The following is a 20,858-nucleotide window of genomic DNA, read 5'->3' as shown; positions in this document are numbered from 1 at the left end:
TCAGTTCGTCAGTGTAGCTAGTTTCACTTTAAAGTGGACATAATTATCCCACTAGTCTATCAATCACTTCTCTTCTGTTGCAGCAATTCGCACGCTTTGGATGCAGACCCTCCTACTGGCAGTGGCAGTCAACGGAAACACATTTGCGACATCTGCGGGGCATCATACAAGACCTATGGTTTCTTATGCCGGCACAAGAAAATCCACACATCCACCTCCGTTGAGCCAAAATCCTACAATTGCGACCTGTGTAGTTCTCGATTCGCTCATAAGCGTAGTCTCAATTCTCACAAAAAAAGGAAACACCTACCGTCACGTTCCAAACCTGAAAAGTTCAAATGTGACTTATGTGGTAAAACTTTAACGTCAAATCAAATACTGAAGAATCACCGCATCATAATGCATACAACGGAAAAGAAGTTTAAATGCGACATATGCGGTAGACAGTACCACTTTAAGAAACATTTTAATTGGCACCTGAAATCACACAGCTCGTATACGTATGAATGCGATATCTGCGGCAATGCATATAAGAGTAAAGACGGCCTTAAGACGCATATGAAAATTCACATCGCAACGCAATCTTTCGAATGTGACACATGTGGTAAAATTTGTAAGACCTCTAGAACACTGCAGCGGCATAAAATTACAAAGCACACGTCAGAAAAAAAATTCACGTGTGACGTATGCGGTAAAAATTTTCATATGAAAGACCTGCTAACGAGGCACCTGAAGCTGCACAGCTCGGAACACTCGCACCGGTGTCCGGTCTGTGGAAAAGATTTTATATTTCGAAGTCAGGTTGCGGAACATATGATTATTCACAGCGATGAGCGACGATTCGAATGCGACCTCTGCGACGCATCCTTTAAGACACTCGGTGGCTTGCAGAAACATCAGAACTGCCACTTATCCGACGATGAAAAACACCCTTGTGATATCTGTGGTCGAAAATACAGCACCACCGCCGCTCTCACGTTTCACTTGCGAACTCACACCGGAGAGCGACCGTTCGAGTGTGACATATGTCACAAAGCTTTCATCAGACGAGTAGAACTTAATTATCACAAAATCCAAAAGCACAAGCAGGAAAAGAATTTTAAATGTTCAGAATGTGACGAAAAATTTGTTTTGAAAGCACAATTAACACAGCATCTGGAAGTACATAAACCGGATCGCTACACGTGTCTGCATTGCGGAAAAAATTATAAATATAAATATAATCTTGTTCAGCATATGCATCAACACACAGGTGGGCGAGAGTATATTTGCGACATCTGCGGCGGGTCATACAAGTCATCTTCTAGTTTATGCATGCACAAGAAAATCCACACATACGTTGAGGCGAAACCTCACAAATGTGACCAGTGCAGTTCTCGATTCATATACAAAAGTAGTCTCAATTCTCACAAAAAGAAACACCTACCGCCAAGTTCCGAGAAAAGCTTGGATAAAAACATCGTCTAGCATCGTCGTAAACGAAATTCAAATGCGGTAAAGTCCTTTCAGTCCTAAAGAAAATTTGACGAAACACAAGAAGGGGCACAGGTACGACAGTTGCAGAACGGAGTTTCGAATCTGTTTACCACTGAACATCTGTTGAGTTTTGCCGTTGCCAGCACTTCCCGCCACCTTGAAGCTGACAGAGCGTTCCTGCCATCACGGATCACGGTCAGCAGCTCCGCCGGAAGTGAAACCTCCGATACCGAGAGGTAGGAGTTCCAAAGGGCATTCCGTGAATAAAGGGAATAGTTTACGCAGTAGGTTAACAGGTCAGACAGTAATCTTCTCACCAAAGAACGTGAGGTGATCGAGAGGTGGAAGCAGTATGATGACGAGCACCTTAACAGCGATGTAGCTGAACATGGAGGTGATGACGATATGGCAATAGATCTTGCAGCACGTGCAGGAGACGACAGAATACCAGCCCCCGACCTCTAGGAGGTAGCAGAACAGATCGGTCGGCTGGAGAACAATAAAGCGGCTGGGGCTGATCAGCTACCCGGCGAGCTGCTGAAATACGGTGGTGACGCACTGGCTAGAGCGCTGCACTGGATCATTGTCAAGATTCGGGAGCAGGAGCTACTACCGGAGGAGTGGACGGAAGGCATCGTGCGTCCGATCTATAAAAAAGGGCGACAAGTTGGAATGTTCTAATTACCGCGCAATCACACTGTTGGACGGCCGCCTACAAGGTACTCTCCCAACTTTCGTCGACTATCACCATTTGCAAAGGAGTTCGTGGGGCAATATCAAGCGGGCCCGGGTACCAGGGCCACTAAAATTGTTGGACTGATAAGACCGGTAGTTTTTTACTCGAAAAGAATGAATGTTAGGAAGTGTATCGCAACAAAAAAATACTAATTTTATTTATACCATTTATTGTCAATTGCAAGGAAAATTGTACCATCCAAAGTGCGGCATCGCTCATAAAAGTGCTATTTTGCATTAAATCGTTCCGTTATCTTCGGCGCACTTCTTGCTTGGAAGGTAACGAAAAAGTGCGCCGAAGATACCGAAACGATTTAATGCAAAATAGCACTTTTATGAGCGATATCGCACTCTGGATGGTACAATTTTCCTTGCAATTGACAATACATATATGCTTCCATATACGTTAAGTTATTTTTGTTAAGCGTGCAACCACTGCATACTAGACACCCACTTTCGGCAGTACTTTGACTGCGCCTTCGATTATCGATTTACACTGGGTGATTCCCGCTAATTTCTATTTCACAACCTAACCTACTGTATCTTTGACGAATAAACACGTTGTTAAATATTGTTCCGTATTGTCGTGCTTTTATTCCCCTAAACCTTTAACCGAATCGTAGTAACACTCTAGGTTTAACGACAAGGTCGTCAGAGTCCATTTATGGCAGTCAGCATGGCACCGAATATCACCCTTCCCTTCCCTTCTTCAGTGTACCAACATGCTCCGATAGACTCGGGAAACCATCAGAAAAATATAAAATTAGTTCAACTAACCTGCTAGCCGTAATAACATTTTGCAACTCGAAGCACTAAACATTGCATTCTATAAGCTCTATTACTTTTTCGGTCTTCGGTCTTACACTAAATACTGAGATTAGTAATCAATTAATATTCATCACTATATTTTTACTGTTTTGCCGCCGGTTTTTCATTTTTTTTTCAGCCGTTTCAGTCGTAAAATCACTCGCGAAACTTAACTTGAGGCACAAAAAACTTTAGTTTACTACTCGAACAGTTATTTAGAGAGATATTATAATCATTTTGCCCCAATTGTTCACTTGAATTGATAGGAAAAACTTCACTTCATTTCGATTGCAATTCCGAATCCGCGACCGTCGTTGTTGTACGTTGCTAAGGGAACGGACGTTTATATGGAGTTATGCCAACGTAAACATTTGTATGTATGTATGTATGGGGTGAGCCACCATCACCTCAAGGGTTTCCCATTGTATGCAAGTAGAATTACTGCAGAATCGAATTTATCTACCTAGCAACTTTCATGTCAATGCTGTTCGTGAAGGACCAAAAGGGGTTGGGTGGATCTATGAGCAATGTCGCTTATATGATTTCACGGGAATATAAGACATTCCTTCCAGCATAGACCTTCGGTTTCTAGATACATAACTTCGCCGTGCAAACTTATCTTGCGTGATGATTTGTGTGCTAGAAGGGCACGTCAAAATCCTCTCCGACCTTATATGACTTGGGCTGGTTACCACATCCCACATCCAGTCTTTGATTCATTCGGTACCCTGATGCTCCCTCCTCTTCCCAATACTATCTTGATGTTGGCAACGTGGGCAGGGTTTTAATTGTTAAACTAATTATGTTCATGTTTTCAATGCCCATTTCTCAGTTATTATAATGTTATGGTATTTTGATGTTTTGATTTAGATTTTTTTTATTAATGTTTGCAAGGTTGACTGATTTATGTTTTAGCTGTTTAGTAATAAAGTGCTTAAATGTTTAAGTGTTACAGCTGTGAAACTTTAAGGTTCTGAGTTTCCAATTATTTAGTGATTTGCACATTTATACAGTTTAACTTTTAGGCATTTCAATATTTAAATGCTTGACTAAGTTAGTTTGTATTCAAATTTATTTTAATGCTTAAATTGGATATTTATAAGTTTTGAGTATTTGGTAGATAATTGTTATGAATGATTATTAAGGTGGGTGGTTAAGGTGGCTTGCTTTTTTATCTTTGGGATCAGTGACAGTATTGATGATGATAATGGTATAGACTTGTGATTTATGGTGATACTAGCTGACCCGACAAACTTCGTATTGCCACAAATTAACCTGTGTTGTACATAAATCATGAATCTCGGATGATCTTGGTCACTTCTCGAGTTTTGCAAGCCCCCCAGTGGGCGGCGCTTCCGACGGCGGGTCACCGGTAACACTCGCGACCGGCTCGTCCTGAATGATCTAGTGTTACTATAGATAGTTTTTGTGGTCTTGTTATTGATTAATGTTTTATGGAAGAGTCTCGAATTTCTCGAGTTGGATTAGTTTTTGAGTTTCGCAAAAATTTCAGTTTTATTTGTATGAGAGTCCATATCCCCCTACCACAGGGGTGAGAGGTCTCTAACTATCATAAAATAAATTCAAGACTCAAAAACCTCCTACATGCTAAATTTGGTTCCATTTGCTTGATTAGTACTCAAATTATAAGGAAATTTGTATTTCATTTGTATGGGAGCCCACCCTCTCGAAGTGTGGAAGGATCCTAATTCACCGTAGAAAATATTTTTGCCTCCAAAAACCTCCACATGCCGAATTTGGTTCTATTTGCTTGATTAGTTCTCGAGTTATGAGGAAATTTGTATTTCATTTGTATTGGAGCCCCCCCTCCTAATGTGGGAAGAGGTCCTAATTCATCACAGAAAAAATTCTTGCCTCCAAAAACACCTACACGCCAAATTTGGTTCCATTTGCTGGATTAGTTCTCGAGTTATGAGGAAATTTGTATTTCGTTTGTATAGGACTCCCCCTCCTAAAGTGGGGAGGGGTCCCAATTCATCATTGAAAAAAAAATTGTCTCCAAAAACACACACATGCCAAATTTGGTTCAATTCGCTTGATTAGTTCTCGAGTTATGAGGAAATTTGTATTTCATTTGTACAGGAGCCCCTTCTCTTAAAGTGGGGAGGGGTCCTAATTCACCATAGAAAATTTTCTTGCTCTCGAAAACCTTCACATGCCAAATTTGGTTGCATTTGCTTGATTAGTTCTCGAGTTATGAGGAAATTTGTATGGAAGTCCCCCCTCTTAAAGGGGAGAGGAGTTATAATTCCTCTTATAAAGAGGGGAGGGGTCTCAATTCACCATAGAATAAATTCTTGTCACCAAAAAAAAAACACCCACATGCCAAATGTTGTTCTATTTGCTTGATTAGTTCTCGAGTTATGAGGAAATTTGTATTTCATTTGTACAGGAGCCCCCCCTCTTAGAGTGGGGAGGGGTCCTAATTCACCGTAGAAAATTTTCTTGCCCTCGAAAACCTTCACATGCCAAAGTTGGTTCCATTTGCTTGATTAGTTCTCGAGTTATGAGGAAATTTGTATGGAAGCCCCCCCTCTTAAAGGGGAGAGGAGTTACAATTCCCCTTATAAAGAGGGAGGGGTCTCAATTTACCATAGAATAAATTCTTGTCACCGAAAACACCCACATGCCAAATTTGGTTCTATTTGCTTGATTAGTTCTCGAGTTATGAGGAAATTTGTATTTCATTTGTATAGGAGCCCCCCCTCCTAAAGTGGGGAGAGGTTCTTATTCATAGAAAACATTCTTGCCTCCAATAACACCTACATGCCAAATTTGGTTCCATTTGCTGGATTAGCTCTCGAGTTGTGAGGAAATTTGTATTTCGTTTGTATAGGAGCCCCCCCCCCTCTTAAAGTGGGGAGGGGTCCCAATTCATCATAGAAAAAAATTTTGTCTTCAAAAACACACACATGCCAAATTTGGTTCCATTTGCTTGATGAGTTCTCGAGTTATGAGGAAATTGGTATTTCATTTGTACAGGAGCCCCCCCCTCTTAAAGTGAGGAGGGGTCCTAATTCAACATAGAAAATTTTCTTGCCCTCGAAAACCTTCACATGCCAAATTTGGTCCCATTTGCTTGATTAGTTCTCGAGTTATGAGGAAATTTGTATGGAAACCCCCCCTCTTAAAGGGGAGAGGAGTTATAATTCCCCTTATAAAGAGGGGAGGGGTCTCAAATTACCCTAGAATAAATTCTTGTCACCGAAAACACCCACATGACAAATTTGGTTCTATTTGCTTGATTAGTTCTCGAGTTATGCAGAAATTTGTGTTTCATTTGTATGGGAGCCCCCCCTCTTAGTGGGGGGAGGGGTCTCTAACCATCACTAAAACCTTTCCTGGCCCCAAAAACCTCTACATGCAAATTTTCACGCCGATTGGTTCAGTAGTTTTTGATTCTATAAGGAACACAGGACAGACAGACAGACAGACAGAAATCCTTCTTTATAGGTATAGATGCATGGTGGTTGTGATGATAATGATTGTGATGATGATGGTGAAGATAATGAGGATTATGATGCTGATAATGGCGAACATGTTGATGATTATGATTTTAGTGGTGCTGATGGTGTAGTGGTATTGGTATTAATAATGAAAGTGATGCTGAGCCAGCCTCAAGCCACTTGTATAACGATCTGTTGCTTTGCTTCGAAATCTTTTTCTTTTCAACATATCAATCTATATGAATTCTTCATGCTCCTGTACTATGCCGTATGGATTTGAGAAGCAGCGTACTAGTGTGTTCATGTTTGTTGAAAATTTTGGAGTATCTGAATAGGACCTTTCACATATGTAATCAATTTTTCTTTTATCAGATTCCATTCGATTCATTCAAGGCTTATATATTTTTGTTCCTTATAATTCTGTTCCTGGTTTTTCCTTTTTCCTTATTGATTTTTATTTTCATACTTTCATTATTTTCATTTCATTATTATGTTCATTCTTCCTTACATAACCTACTAATATGCAATTACCATAAGGTCGCCATTCACCGCTCAGCTCCATTCACCGCTCATTTCAAACCAAAATGCATTATTAAATAAAAACGCAGCATACTATTGGAAAAAATATTATCAAACAGTAATTTCGTATGCTTAACGATATAAATTAGATATATATTTTCACTGTGTGAATGAAATCTAATGTCAAAAATAATTATTTTTTACAGTGTGGTGCAAAAAACGCCATTTTGTTTGTTTTGCTATTCAGGTCGACTGAGTATGGCCTAAACATTTTTTTAATAAACAGTATGGTTTTCATCAACTATTGATTAATTTTTGTTCGCGAAAACGTGAAGCAGGTAAGTAGCGATCATATTTGCATTATGTTTCTAAAAAACACTACATAAACTAGTGTAAAAATGCAAAAACATTACGAGCGGCAATTGGTGCTACTGTTTATTGTGCGAATCCATTTAGCGCTCATTAAAGTGTTGTTTACGTTTTCAGAAACTGATTCACCAGAAGCTGTGTTTAGTGGTCCGCTGGGACACATTGATATTTTGATGTTCGAAGACCCTCGTAGCCAGTGCGTGTAATGATTCCGACCCGCAAAAGAATATTATATTCCGAAAATGCCCTACAAGCAGCTATGACTGCTGCGAAAATGGCTTATCTATACGGCAGGCGGCATTAATGCATAAAATTCCAGCTGGAACGTTGCGTGATAAATTACGTGGAAAATATCCCAAGGGGTCCAAACCCGGACAGGTATCTATCTTGACAAACGAAGAAGAGTCAAAAATCGTTAAGTGGCTAACTACATTAGCTCGAACTGGCTTTCCTGTCACTTTGAAGCAGCTTCGGATCAATGTTGGAAATTTTATTAGGCTTTCCCAAAAGCGCAGTCCTTTCAAAAACGGTATTCCAGGAAAAAAATGGGTACAGCTGTTTTTAAAACGACACCCGGAAGTATCGCTAAGAAAACCGAGCGTTCTGGCACGAATCAGAGCAACAATTAAAAAGGATCAGATTGTAGAGTGGTTCTCGAAAGTGTGTGAATATTTAAAGCAGGAAGGCCTCGAACAGCTTTTAGAAGAGCCACAAAGAATTTTTAACCTGGACGAGACAGCCTGCGAACTGGTTGTCAGGAAACGAAAGTGTGTGGCTCTGAAGAACACCAAACACTTCTATTCAGTGTTCGGAAATGGTGATAAAGAAAGCTATACGGCTCTCTTCACAGCTAGTGCAAATGGAAAGATGCTTCCCCCATTAGTATTGTTCCCCTATAAATGCCGGCTTCCTGGAGAAGTGATCCGGACGGCACCAGCAGACTGGGGAATCGGAAAAACAGATAATGGGTGGATGACTGGAAACGCTTTTTACGAGTTCCTCAAAAACATTTTTCAACCATGGCTGGAGAGAGAAAAGATCGCTCTGCCGGTATTGTTGTTTGTCGACGGTCATAGAAGCCACGTGACGTTGCTGAGTACTCTTTTCTGTAAAAAAAATCAAATAATACTTATTTGCTTGTACCCAAATTCAACCCATTTGACACAGCCGCTGGATGTTAGCTTTTTTGGACCGATGAAAAAGCACTGGGAAGATACTCTTCTTGAATTCCGTTCAAAACATGGAATGCGAGCTATTGCAAAATCGGAAGTTTGTCCGCTGATCAAACTCACCCTCGACAATTTTGAAAATATGGAGGAAATAATAAAAAGTGGATTTCGTAGAAGCGGACTATATCCCTGGAATCCGGATGCCGTCAACTACGGTTCAATGCCGACTAGTGAAAGCTTACCTACAACCAACAACTGTGTCAGCGAGCTGAACAATGTGGAGAAACCCGGTTTCGTTGATTTCGAGAAACGCCTAACACCGTATCAGTTAGCGGAGTTTTCCAAGCAGAAGGATTCTCCAGGTTGGTCTGGTTCGATAGAAGACACAAACTTGTTTTTATTTTGGAAAAAATGGAAAAACGAGATTGATAGTATGGTAAAGGATGATGAAAGTGTATTCCTGGGTTTCCCAGAATCGGAATCTAAAATAACTGATGGTAAGCACCAAATTATTGACGATTTTTTTTTATAATATTGAAATAATTCCATGAACAGGTTTCCATCATTTTCTGTCTTCCGAGGGTGATCAGAAGTGTTCAATATACCTGGCGACAGTGAAGGATATATTCGAGGAAACTTCAACATTAAAAGAACGCTGCCATTCTTTGCCATTAGATAATAATGCAAATACGGACACAGAGGTCATGGAAAAAAAGCATTTACTTGAGGAAATATTTACGCATCCAAACATTATAAAACCACCACCCACTAAACGAGTTACCCGTTATCCAGTTGTAGCTACGAGCAGGGCCTTTAATTATCACCGAATTTCAAACAAAACAGAAAATCTTTTTTCTTAGCATACATTGTTTTTTATGCCTCTGAGTTTCGTATATACAACTGCATAATGATTTTCATCATAGTATACAAGTTCAATATATCGTGAAAATAGAACAGGAGAAAGTGATTTTCAAACACAGAAGGTGATATTCACTTCAGGAAAAAAACAATTTTAAATGCAGTAAATGAAAAGAAAAATCTTATGTCCAACAGCTGAACGCAATAGATGCTAAATAACAACATAATTTTTTTTTGTTGATTTTCACTGCTCAAACGTGAATATCAGTTTGTTACAATATCACAGGGCGCTGATATTCTATATTCTCGCGCATGAAGTTCATGCTTGCTGTATATAGTTATTATGTACGTTTGATCAAAGCAAGCAGATTTTCAATGCAAGGCAGACTGATAATCCAGAAGTTTGAACGTTATGCTGATGAATATTAACAGCACTGGCTACGAGTCAAACTTTTATGGCATATTTGGATGCTAAAGAAAAAGAAAAACAGGCAATTGAAAACGAGAAAGTAAGAAAACGCGAATTAAAGGAAAACAACAAGCAGCAAAAGGAGATGCAGAAAAAAGAAAAAACAAAAAAGCAAAAACTTGAACGCGAATCCAAATTAAATAATAGTTTAAATTTGAAAAAGAAACTTCTTTAGCAAAATTTAATTTTGTCAAGAAATATAAATAAAATAATGATCTGCAGCGAATTCAACCATAATTTGGGTTTTATTCGATCGATTAGAATAAAAAAAAATATGAGCGGTAAATGGCTCCCATATGAGCGGTGAATGGGTCATCGTATTTGAGGTGAGCGGTAAAAGGGGTCGTGAGAGTGCATTACTTTTTTAAAACGAAGTCACTATCATTAAATATTTAGAAATCTAGTGAATTTTTCTTGTAAACACAATTGTATTCTCTAGCTTATGACGCAAATTGCGTTTCGATTGACCTCAATTTAGATTTGTTATGGACAAACTAACTTAGTATCGTTTTTAAATGAGCGGTAGATGGCGACTATACGGTATAGACCATTATAATAGATCTGCTACTTAAACTTATACCGTTTCTTACTCTTCTTCGCCATCCGATATCTCACTGTTTTCCTGTTTATAGATCTGTTCTGCCCGTTTTCTCAGTTTTTCTTTGTCTTGAGCTAATTGTCTCCATTCTTTCTCATTGTGATTGTATCGTCCGCAATCTTGCTTTAAGGAGTCCTTCCATGTGAAGCTGGGCCTTTCTTCTTTTTTCTTCCTAAATTTCATCTTATATGCCATTCTTGGCGGATGTCCGGTCTTTCTTCTCTTTATATGACCATAGTATTTAATGCGGCCTACTCTGACTCTCCTATTTATGGTCTTTCCCATGAGCTCTTTCCGGACATTAAATTTTATACTCTGCTTCTTCCTGCGATGATTCCATATATCCTTTAATATAAGTTTTTCATATCTTGCCAGTTGTTGTCTCGTTTTTTTTTGTAAGGGTTGCTACCTTGGTTCCGTACATTAAAGCTGGGGCTATAACTGTGGTATATATTAGCCTACCAATATCCCACGTCGGGTTGAATTTCTTGCAGAACTCTACTACCACCTTTGAAGCTCTCACTGCGTTAGTGCATCTCTGCCTTATTGTCGCTGGTCTATTTAGGTCTCTTGTAAGGGATATTCCCAGGTACCTTATCACATCGCAAACTTCGTACGGTTTGCCATTAATAATCAGTTCCTTTGGTTGATCCCCCCCCATGTTTGGAACTCTCATTAAAATCTTGCTCTTAGCGCTGTTGATCTCCAGACCAACTTCCTCTAGGTAGTCCTCTATTGCCTTGATTATATTTTCAAGATCTTCTTGTTTTTTCCACCATAATTAGCAGATCGTCAGCGAAGGCTAGTATGCATGGCAACTTCAAGGAGCCCCTGCTAATCGGCTTGAGCTCCGGACCCTTGCCGCAGCTTCTCGTAGCACACTTTGCATAATCAGATTGAATAAAAATGGTGATAGTGGGCAACCTTGTTTAATTCCTTTCCCTCGAATTATTTCTATTGACAGTTGCTTTTGTCACTTAATTCTGGTTTTATCTTCCTTCACGCAATTTAACACTCGGTTAATAACATACGAAGGGACCTCCAGATTTATTAATATTCCTTTCAATTGATCCAATTTCACGTTATCAAAGGCTTTCTTGATATCCAAAGCTGCAGCGATTATTCTTTTGCCTGAGTTCCAGTGGCTCTTCCATTATTCTTCTGGCAATGAAAATCTGGTCCTCCGTTGATCTTCCTTCCGTGAAGGCGGCCTGGCACTGATCTAGTTCTCCGGTGAACTCTTTAAGCCTTTTCTTAATCCACTTTGCATATGGCTTGTATGCTACGCTGCACAGGCTTATTCTTCGAAAATGATCCGCTTCTGTCGGACGCTTGATCTTTGGGATAGGCACTTTTACTGAATTGTCGATTTTTTTTATTTTAAAATATCTGTTCATCTTTCTCGAAGAAGCATGCAAAATTTGGAAATGGAGAAATGAAAACTCTGGAAGTTATGACTTTTTATGTCACAGCGCGTGTGTTAATGTGAAGCGTGCGGTGATGCTCAATCGATGTTCTAACCCACGGGCAGCTTTATAACGAGGCCGCCTTTGATGCTATTAAGTGTAACGTATCGTTGAACCGCGCGCGTTCGTCCGCTCGTTTGCATTAACGTGCGCGCTTCGATATAAAAATTCATAGCTGCTAGAATTTTCATTTCTCCATTTCCAAATTTTGCATGCTTCTTCGAGAAAGATGAACAAATACTTTAAAGTAAAAAAAATCGAGAAAAAAAAGTTCCAACTTTGAAAAAATTGCAATTGTTTATAAAAATGCTCTATTTAACTATTGAAAAACAATCGAGAGGAGGCATGGTATACCAATTTTGAAAGCTTGTGGAATAGTGAACACATCTGGTAGAAAGTCATGTTTTGATATTACAAACTATGTTTACAATCAGTATTTAAAAAATAGTGATTTTTTCGGATTACAATACTTTAAAAAATCATATCTTGCGAATTCCAACAGTAACATCGAAATACAAAAATACGTGTCGATTTTTTTCAACAAAAAAATATCCCGAAGAGAAAAAAAAATCTGACTGTAAATTTCCCGTGGAATGACCCTTATATTACTTTCAAGCGTTTATTGGTTACTAGCTGACCCGACAAACTTCGTATTGCCACAAATTAACCCGTGTTGTACATAAATCATGAATCTCGGATGATCTTTGTCACTATCTCGAGTTTTGCAAGCCCCCCAGTGGGCGGCGCTTCCGACGGCGGGTCACCGGCAACACTCGCGACCGGCTCGTCCTGAATGATCTAGTGTTACTATAGATAGTTTTTTTGGTCTTGTTATTGATTAATGTTTTATGGAAGAGTCTCGAATTTCTCGAGTTGGATTAGTTTTTGAGTTTCGCAAAAATTTCTGTTTTATTTGTATGAGAGTCCATATTCCCCTACCACAGGGGTGAGAGGTCTCTAACTATCATAAAATAAATTCAAGACTCAAAAATCTCCTACATGCTAAATTTGGTTCCATTTGCTTGATTAGTACTCAAATTATAAGGAAATTTGTATTTCATTTGTATGGGAGCCCACCCTCTTAAAAGGGAAAGGGGTCGTAATACACCACAGAAAAAAAATTCTGCCATCTAAAACTCTCACATGCCAAATTTGGTTCCATTTGCTTGATTAGTTCTAAAGTTATGAGCAAATTTGTATTTCGTTTGAATGGGAGCCCCCCCCCCCTCCTAAAAAGGTCCTAATTCATAATGGGAAAAATGGTTGCCTCCAAAAACACCCACATGCCAAATATGGTTCCATTTGCTTGATTAGTTCTCGAATTATGAGGAAATTTGTATTTCATTTGTGTAGAAGCCCCCCCTCTTGAAGTGTGGAAGGATCCTAATTCACCGTAGAAAATATTTTTGCCTCCAGAAACCTCCACATGCCGAATTTGGTTCTATTTGCTTGATTAATTCTCGAGTTATGGGGAAATTTGTATTTCATTTGTATTGGAGCCCCCCTCCTAATGTGGAAAGAGGTCCTAATTCATCACAGAAAAAATTCATGCCTCCAAAAACACCTACACGCCAAATTTGGTTCCATTTGCTTGATTAGTTCTCGAGTTATGAGGAAATTTGTGTTTCGTTTGTATAGGACCCCCCCTCCTAAAGTGGGGAGGGGTCCCAATTCATCATTGAAAAAAAATTGTCTCCAAAAACACACATATGCCAAATTTGGTTCAATTCGCTTGATTAGTTCTCGAGTTATGAGGAAATTTGTGTTTCATTTGTACAGGAGCCCCTCCTCTTAAAGTGGGGAGGGGTCCTAATTCACCATAGAAAATTTTCTTGTTCTCGAAAACCTTCACATGCCAAATTTGGTTGCATTTGCTTGATTAGTTCTCGAGTTATGAGGAAATTTGTATGGAAGCCCCCCTCTTAAAGGGGAGAGGAGTTATAATTCCTCTTATAAAGAGGGAAGGATCTCAATTCACCATAGAATAAATTCTTGTCACCAAAAACACACACACATACCAAATGTTGTTCTATTTGCTTGATTAGTTCTCGAGTTAGGAGGAAATTTGTATTTCATTTGTACAGGAGCCCCCCCTCTTAGAGTGGGGAGGGGTCCTAATTCACCGTAGAAAATTTTCTTGCCCTCGAAAACCTTCACATGCCAAATTTGGTTCCATTTGCTTGATTAGTTCTCGAGTTATGAGGAAATTTGTATGGAAGCCCCCCCTCTTAAAGGGGAGAGGAGTTACAATTCCCCTTATAAAGAGGGAGGGGTCTCAATTTACCATAGAATAAATTCTTGTCACCGAAAACACCCACATGCCAAATTTGGTTCTATTTGCTTGATTAGTTCTCGAGTTATGAGGAAATTGGTATTTCATTTGTACAGGAGCCCCCCCTCTTAAAGTGAGGAGGGGTCCTAATTCAACATAGAAAATTTTCTTGCGCTCGAAAACTTTCACATGCCAAATTTGGTTCCATTTGCTTGATTAGTTCTCGAGTTATGAGGAAATTTGTATGGAAACCCCCCCTCTTAAAGGGGAGAGGAGTTATAATTCCCCTTATAAAGAGGGGAGGGGTCTCAAATTACCCTAGAATAAATTCTTGTCACCGAAAACACCCACATGCCAAATTTGGTTCTATTTGCTTGATTAGTTCTCGAGTTATGCAGAAATTTGTGTTTCATTTGTATAGGAGCCCCCCCTCTTAGTGGGGGGAGGGGTCTCTAACCATCACTAAAACCTTTCTTGGCCCCAAAAACCTCTACATGCAAATTTTCACGCCGATTGGTTCAGTAGTTTTTGATTCTATAAGGAACACAGGACAGACAGACAGACAGACAGACAGACAGAAATCCTTCTTTATAGGTATAGATGTACAAATACATTGCCAGGTATGCTCATTATGCCCCTTACAGCTATGCTAATCAAAAATAATTATAATAATGCGATAAAACACCAAAATATCTCAATTATACAAAGTGATTGTTCATATATGGTAATAGTAACCATATATGGAGTGGAGAAGTCCAGAACACGCAACGAAATAGCTATAGAGCTTATTTTGTGGGTTGCAATTCTTATAGTATTTTTACAATCCTGAGTCGGCTCGAGTTTTTTCTCAATATCTCAGACATGTCAACGAATTTGGATGCAGTTTTTGTTGAGGTGCTTATTAAGAACATTATCAACAAGTTCTTTAATAAAATTAGCGAAATTGATTGTCCAATGTGCCCAAACGAACGGTGGCCCATTTTGTCCCGTATGCTCATTATGCCCCTAATACCCCTATGCAATATAAGAACTGAAAGAATTAATACAAAGATTTACCACAGACTAACAGACGACTTATTTTTCAAATAAGCATGTTTCGCAACATGGCCACACCAAGTTTTCAGTATAAAACTATAGAAATGTAAAAACCTTACGATATACAACCCTACAAGTACAAGCTACTTCGCAACATACATAGCAGAGGGTGACGGGTTTTAAAGGATTTGCTTCTATGTGTCATGCCAGTTCGTCAGTGTAGCTAGTTTCACTTTAAAGTGGACGTAATTAAGAATTAACCCACTAATCTATCAATCACTTTTCTTCTGTTGCAGCAATTCACACGCTTTGGATGCAGACCCTCCTACTGGCAGTGGCAGTCAACGGAAACACATTTGCGACATCTGCGGGGCATCATACAAGACCTATGCTGGCTTATGTCGGCACAAGCAAATCCACACATCCACTTCCATTGAGCCAAAATCTTACAAATGCGACCAGTGTAGTTCTCGATTCGCTCATAAGCATAGTCTCAAGAAACATTTTAATTGGCACCTGAAATCACACAGCTCGTATTCGTATGAATGCGATATCTGCGGCAATGCATATAAGAGTAAAGACGATCTTAAGACGCATATGAAAATTCACATCGCAACGCAATCTTTCGAATGTGACACATGTGGTCAAATTTGTAAGACCTCTAGAACACTAAAATTACATAAAATTACAAAGCACACGTCAGAAAAAAATTTTTCGTGTGACGTATGCGGTAAAGATTTTCATATGAAAGATATGCTAACGAGGCACCTGAAACTGCATAGCTCGGAACACTCGCACCGGTGTCCGGTTTGTGGAAAAGGTTTTCTGTTTCAAAGTAAGCTTACACGGCATATGCTTATTCACAGCGATGAGCGACGATTCCAATGCGACTTCTGCGACGCATCCTTTAAGACACTCGGTGGCTTGCAGAGACATCAGAATTGCCACTTATCCGACGATAAAAAACGCGCTTGTGATATCTGTGACCGAAAATACAACTCCACCACCGCTCTCAACTATCACTTGCGAACTCATACCGGAGAGCGACCATTCGAGTGTGACATATGTCATAAAACTTTCATCAGACGCGTAGAGCTTAATTATCACAAAATCCAAAAACACAAGCAGGAAAAGAACACGTGTGACGCGCTGAAGATGCACAGCTCGGAACACTCGCTCCGGTGTCCGGTTTGTGGAAAAGGTTTTTTGTTTCAAAGTAAGCTTACACGGCATATGCTTATTCACAGCGATAAGCGACTGTTCGGATGCGATCTCTGCGATGCATCCTTTAAAACACCCGATGGCTTGCAGAAACATAAAAACTGCCACTTATCCGACGATAAAAAACACGCTTGTGATATCTGTGATCGGAAATACAACTCCACCACTGCTCTCAACTATCACTTGCGAACTCATACCGGAGAGCGACGGTTCGAGTGTGACATATGTCACAAAGCTTTCATCAGACGCGTAGAGCTTAATTATCACAAAATCCAGAAACATAAGCAGGAAAAGAACACGTGTGACGTATGCGGTAAAGATTTTCATATGAAAGACCTGCTAACAAGGCACCTGAAGCTGCACAGCTCGGAACACTCGCACCGGTGTCCGGTTTGTGGAAAAGGTTTTCTGTTTCAAAGTAAGCTTACACGGCATATGCTTATTCACAACGATGAGCGACGATTCCAATGCGACTTCTGCGACGCATCCTTTAAGACACCCGATGGCTTGCAGAGACATCAAAACCGCCACTTATCCGACGATAAAAAACACGCTTGTGATATCTGTGATCGAAAATTCACCACCACCTACGCCCTCACCTATCACTTGCGAACTCACACCGGAGAGCGACCGTTCGAGTGTGACATATGTCATAGAGCTTTCATCAGACGCGGAGAGCTTAATTATCACAAAAACCAAAAACACAAGCAGGAAAAGAATTGCCGTTCCGAGAAAAGCTTGGATAAAAACATCGTCTAGCGTCGTCGTAAACGAAATTCAAATGCGGCAAAGGCTTTCAGTTCTAAAGAAAATTTGACGAAACACAAGAAGGGGCACCGGTACGACAGTTGCAGAGCGGAGTTTCGAATCTGTTTACCACTGAACATCTGTTGAGTTTTGCCGTTGCCAGCACTTCCGGCCACCCTGAAGCCGACAGAGCGTCCCTGCCATCACGGATCACGGTCAGCAGCTCCGCCGGAAGTGAAACCCCCGATACCGAGAGATAAAAGTTCCCAAGGGAAATCCTGTTTCTGTTTGCAGCACGAAGTGGGGCAGTTAGAGCCAAGTCTGTCCAGGGCTGAGATACGGTGGTTGTGATAATGATAAAAGAATCCTTGCGGATAACGCTAGCGCCATAATGCGTTGGTGATGATGGATTAATGAGGAGGAAGAAGAATGACAGAACATGGCTCTTTCCATATCCGCTATAATTGTGTACTTGGTGGAATATTGAATAAGATAACTTGTACTTATCTTGCTTTCTTTTTCCTTTGTTGGTTTGCTCGTCTTGTCCTTTCCCCATCTTACTTTGGTCTTATTCACGACTCCATGCCGTCCTCTCTTTCGTTGACACCAGTGCAGTCGTCTGTGGCTGATCTCTTGCCTGTGGGAGAGTAACGATGACCACCTCTTACATCACACACCTTGGTTCTATTGACTAGTTACTTATCCCCCGTTTGCATTCAACTGTTGCCAACGTTACTGATACACATATAAAACATGTCCTCTTTCTCTGTATACTTTTTTCACGGATAGACGCGATTAAAAACGTTCTTGTTGTTTTCTTAAACGAGTGGTGTTTTTATTAATATAAGTTCCTTTTTCCGTCGTCTTTCGGTCTCGCTTGCTGTCGGTAGGGGCTCTGCCCACAGGTTATGCGCCCAGATACGCGGAATTCGCGGAAAAGTGACGAATAAAGTTGTATATTTTTGGTCGGAAGATTCTACAGCGCGTGTGTTACAAAACGGCGGATAGTGCAAAAATTGCTTTCCCGAAGCTGAGCCAGGCAAATTGGGGCTCCTATAGATCATTACACGGGAGCTCCTAACCACACTTTTTTGACAGCACTTGGTGGTTTGTTTACATGGTGTTAAAGTTTGAATTGAGTTTTCTATCTTTGTCCGGCAGATAATGATCAAAAATTATAGTTTTTATTTAAGAGAAAGCGCCTTACATGCATTTTAAAGCAACTGATGCAGTAATCCTTCACGAAATTTTAAATCGAAACTGCTGGACGTGACAAAAAACATGTAAACAAACCACCAAGTGGTGTCATTTGACGGCAAAATGACGTCATCGCAAAATGATCTATGGGAAGTGATAGCTGTTGCAAAGCCTGAACCGGTAACCGAAGAGTGGAAAAATCGCGATCGGAAAGCGCGAGCGAATATTGGACTGTTTCTCGAAGAAAGCCAATTTAAGCTGGTGAAAAATGTAGAAAGTGCACGAAAAAGCGACAATGTCGACCATACTGCATGTCGGAAGGTGAAAATATGGACTCGCGTCTTGCCGGTATGGAAGAATTGTTCGATAAACTTGCTGCTGCTGGCCAGAACATAGAAGAGCCATTGCAGATTGCGATGATCTTTAAAAGTGTGCTAGAGTCGTATCATGGATTGATACAAAGTCTACAGAGCCGGGCGGATGTAGACTGGACAGTGACATTAGTGAAAACTCGGCTGCTGGATGAGTATATTCAGCGTCGGGAGAAAAGTGTGTCGCTATTTAATGACATGAAAGCGATGCAGTTGGATGCTGGTAAAAAGCCGGAGAAAGTGTGTTATTTTTGTAAGCAAGCGGGACACTTTCGAAAGCAGTGTAAAAAGTGGCAAGCAGAGAATGGCAGTAATGTGTCATGGAAGAGACAAGGGCCAAAAGGTGCAAACACTAATGCAAAGCAGGCTCAGGGAACAACCGGTGCTGTATGTTTTATGGCTTTCTTTATTTCTTCGACATCATCTGACATTGCTGTCTTGATGAGAGAACGATGGGGAAAAGCCCTTGTATATGAACCTGGCAACAGGCTCACATACAACGCGTAAAAACCCCACATCTTTTCACATAATACACCAAAATTTACGGAAGACATTAATATAACAGATATAATATAACAAATATGCGTCCTTCCGCCTTGAGCTGCTATCCACTCCTAACTGAAGATTCCAAAGAGCGTCGTTTCAATCTGTTTTTGAAAGCCGATGCCGAGATAGTGTAGTCGAAAAAATCGTAGGCTTCGTTGAACTGACGAGAGATCGAGATAATCGGTTCGTTACGTCCGTAGTCCGTTCTCCGGAACTCCAGTCTCAGCAGATCTCTCCGGCGTAAAGAGATTGATGGCACGTTGATATTTAATTTGTTTAGAATGTAAGGTGCATCAATGGCGCCCAACAACAGTTTTCCGGCAAATATTGCTCTGATGGAGTCACGTCTGCTGCGTAGAGTAACTATTCCCAGCAATTTACACCGGACATCGTATGAAGGCATGTTGGCTACGTTATTCCACGGAAGCAGTCTGAGGGCAAATCTTGTGAACTTCTTCTGGACAGCTTCAATTCGGGCAATCCAAAGGTCCATATAGGGACTCCATATTAGACAACCAGTCTCGAGGGATGATCGCACAAGCGAGAAATATAATGATCGCAAGCTGTGTGGATCCGTGAAGTCTTTCGTTGTCCGCATGATGAATCCTAGATTGCGATTTGCTTTTGCAATCATACTAGAATAATGATCGCGAAAAGTGAGTCGCGTATCCAAGATGACTCCCAGATCCTTCACAGTATCTACACGCTCTAGCTGAGTACCACAGATGTGGTAATTCCATGTGATCGGTGCGGTTTTACGGCTAAACGAAATTATAGAACATTTTTGAGCGCTAATCGTCATGCGATTTCTCAGGCACCAGTCTTGAAAATAATCGATCATCCGCTGAAGTTCCTTGCAGTCCTCGACGCTCCGTATAGTGATGTACAGCAAAGTTTCGTTAATTGGTAGTTCGTTAATTGGGCGGTTCGTTAATTGGGCGTTCGCTAATTGGGCTATGTGACAACTTGAATGTCAAAATTGTATGGAATTTTCGAGTTTAGAAATTTCTAACAACTGTCAGTCGGCCCAATTAGCGAATCAGCTGGTGTGCAATCGTGGCCCAATTAACGAATTCAGGCTGTATATCTTCAGATCGTCAGCATACACCAGGCGTAGTCCAGATGGAAGGAAGTAGCGTATGTCATTGAAGAATATCGAGAATAATAGTGGTCCGAGGTTACTCCCTTGAGGAACTCCAGAACTGTTTGTGAAATAATCAGACTGCACGGTAGCGAGCTTGACGCAAAGACGACGATTTATCAGATATGATTCCAGCCAATGTGTAAGGAAAGGTGGAGCACCTAGTCGGTCCATTTTCGCAATCAGTATTCGATGGTCTACACGGTCGAAAGCTGCTTTTAAATCAGTGTATATTGTGTCTATTTGATTACCGTTTTCAATATTTGTCAGGCAATGCGACGTAAATTGAACAAGATTTGTGTCAATAGATCGCCCAGAGAAGAATCCATGTTGATCCGTGGAATTGATGATTTGGAAGCACAAAACAGGACATCTACGAGAATTTCGAGTGGTTT

At 40.4% G+C, this 20,858-nt stretch overlaps 2 protein-coding genes across 2 annotated transcripts; both read left to right on the top strand.

Annotated features, from left to right (window-relative positions):
• The first annotated feature begins 7,232 nt into the window (after positions 1-7,232).
• LOC128736197 (uncharacterized) lies at positions 7,233-10,397 on the top strand. The gene is made up of 3 exons (XM_053830679.1): positions 7,233-7,342; positions 7,491-9,039; positions 9,098-10,397. The coding sequence occupies exons 2-3, from the start codon at positions 7,677-7,679 to the stop codon at positions 9,400-9,402; spliced, it is 1,668 nt and encodes a 555-aa protein (XP_053686654.1). The 5' UTR covers positions 7,233-7,342; positions 7,491-7,676; the 3' UTR covers positions 9,403-10,397.
• A 5,596-nt stretch (positions 10,398-15,993) lies between these two features.
• On the top strand, positions 15,994-17,755 carry LOC128746369 (zinc finger protein 26-like). Its single transcript, XM_053843423.1, has one exon. The coding sequence runs from the start codon at positions 15,994-15,996 to the stop codon at positions 17,218-17,220; it is 1,227 nt and encodes a 408-aa protein (XP_053699398.1). The 3' UTR covers positions 17,221-17,755.
• Positions 17,756-20,858: the final 3,103 nt, after the last annotated feature.

The sequence above is a fragment of the Sabethes cyaneus genome, chromosome 1 (assembly GCF_943734655.1).
Source record: "Sabethes cyaneus chromosome 1, idSabCyanKW18_F2, whole genome shotgun sequence".
Taxonomy (NCBI): domain Eukaryota; kingdom Metazoa; phylum Arthropoda; class Insecta; order Diptera; family Culicidae; genus Sabethes; species Sabethes cyaneus.
This window is presented reverse-complemented; position numbering and strand designations above follow the sequence as displayed.

Bases quoted from the DNA above. Each gene is read 5' to 3' on its own strand.
- LOC128746369 (XM_053843423.1), top strand. From the start codon at position 15,994: ATGCTAACGAGGCACCTGAAACTGCATAGCTCGGAACACTCGCACCGG.
- LOC128736197 (XM_053830679.1), top strand. From the start codon at position 7,677: ATGCATAAAATTCCAGCTGGAACGTTGCGTGATAAATTACGTGGAAAA. The intron at 9,040-9,097 runs GTAAGCACCAAA...TTCCATGAACAG, and splicing joins GGAATCTAAAATAACTGATG to GTTTCCATCATTTTCTGTCT.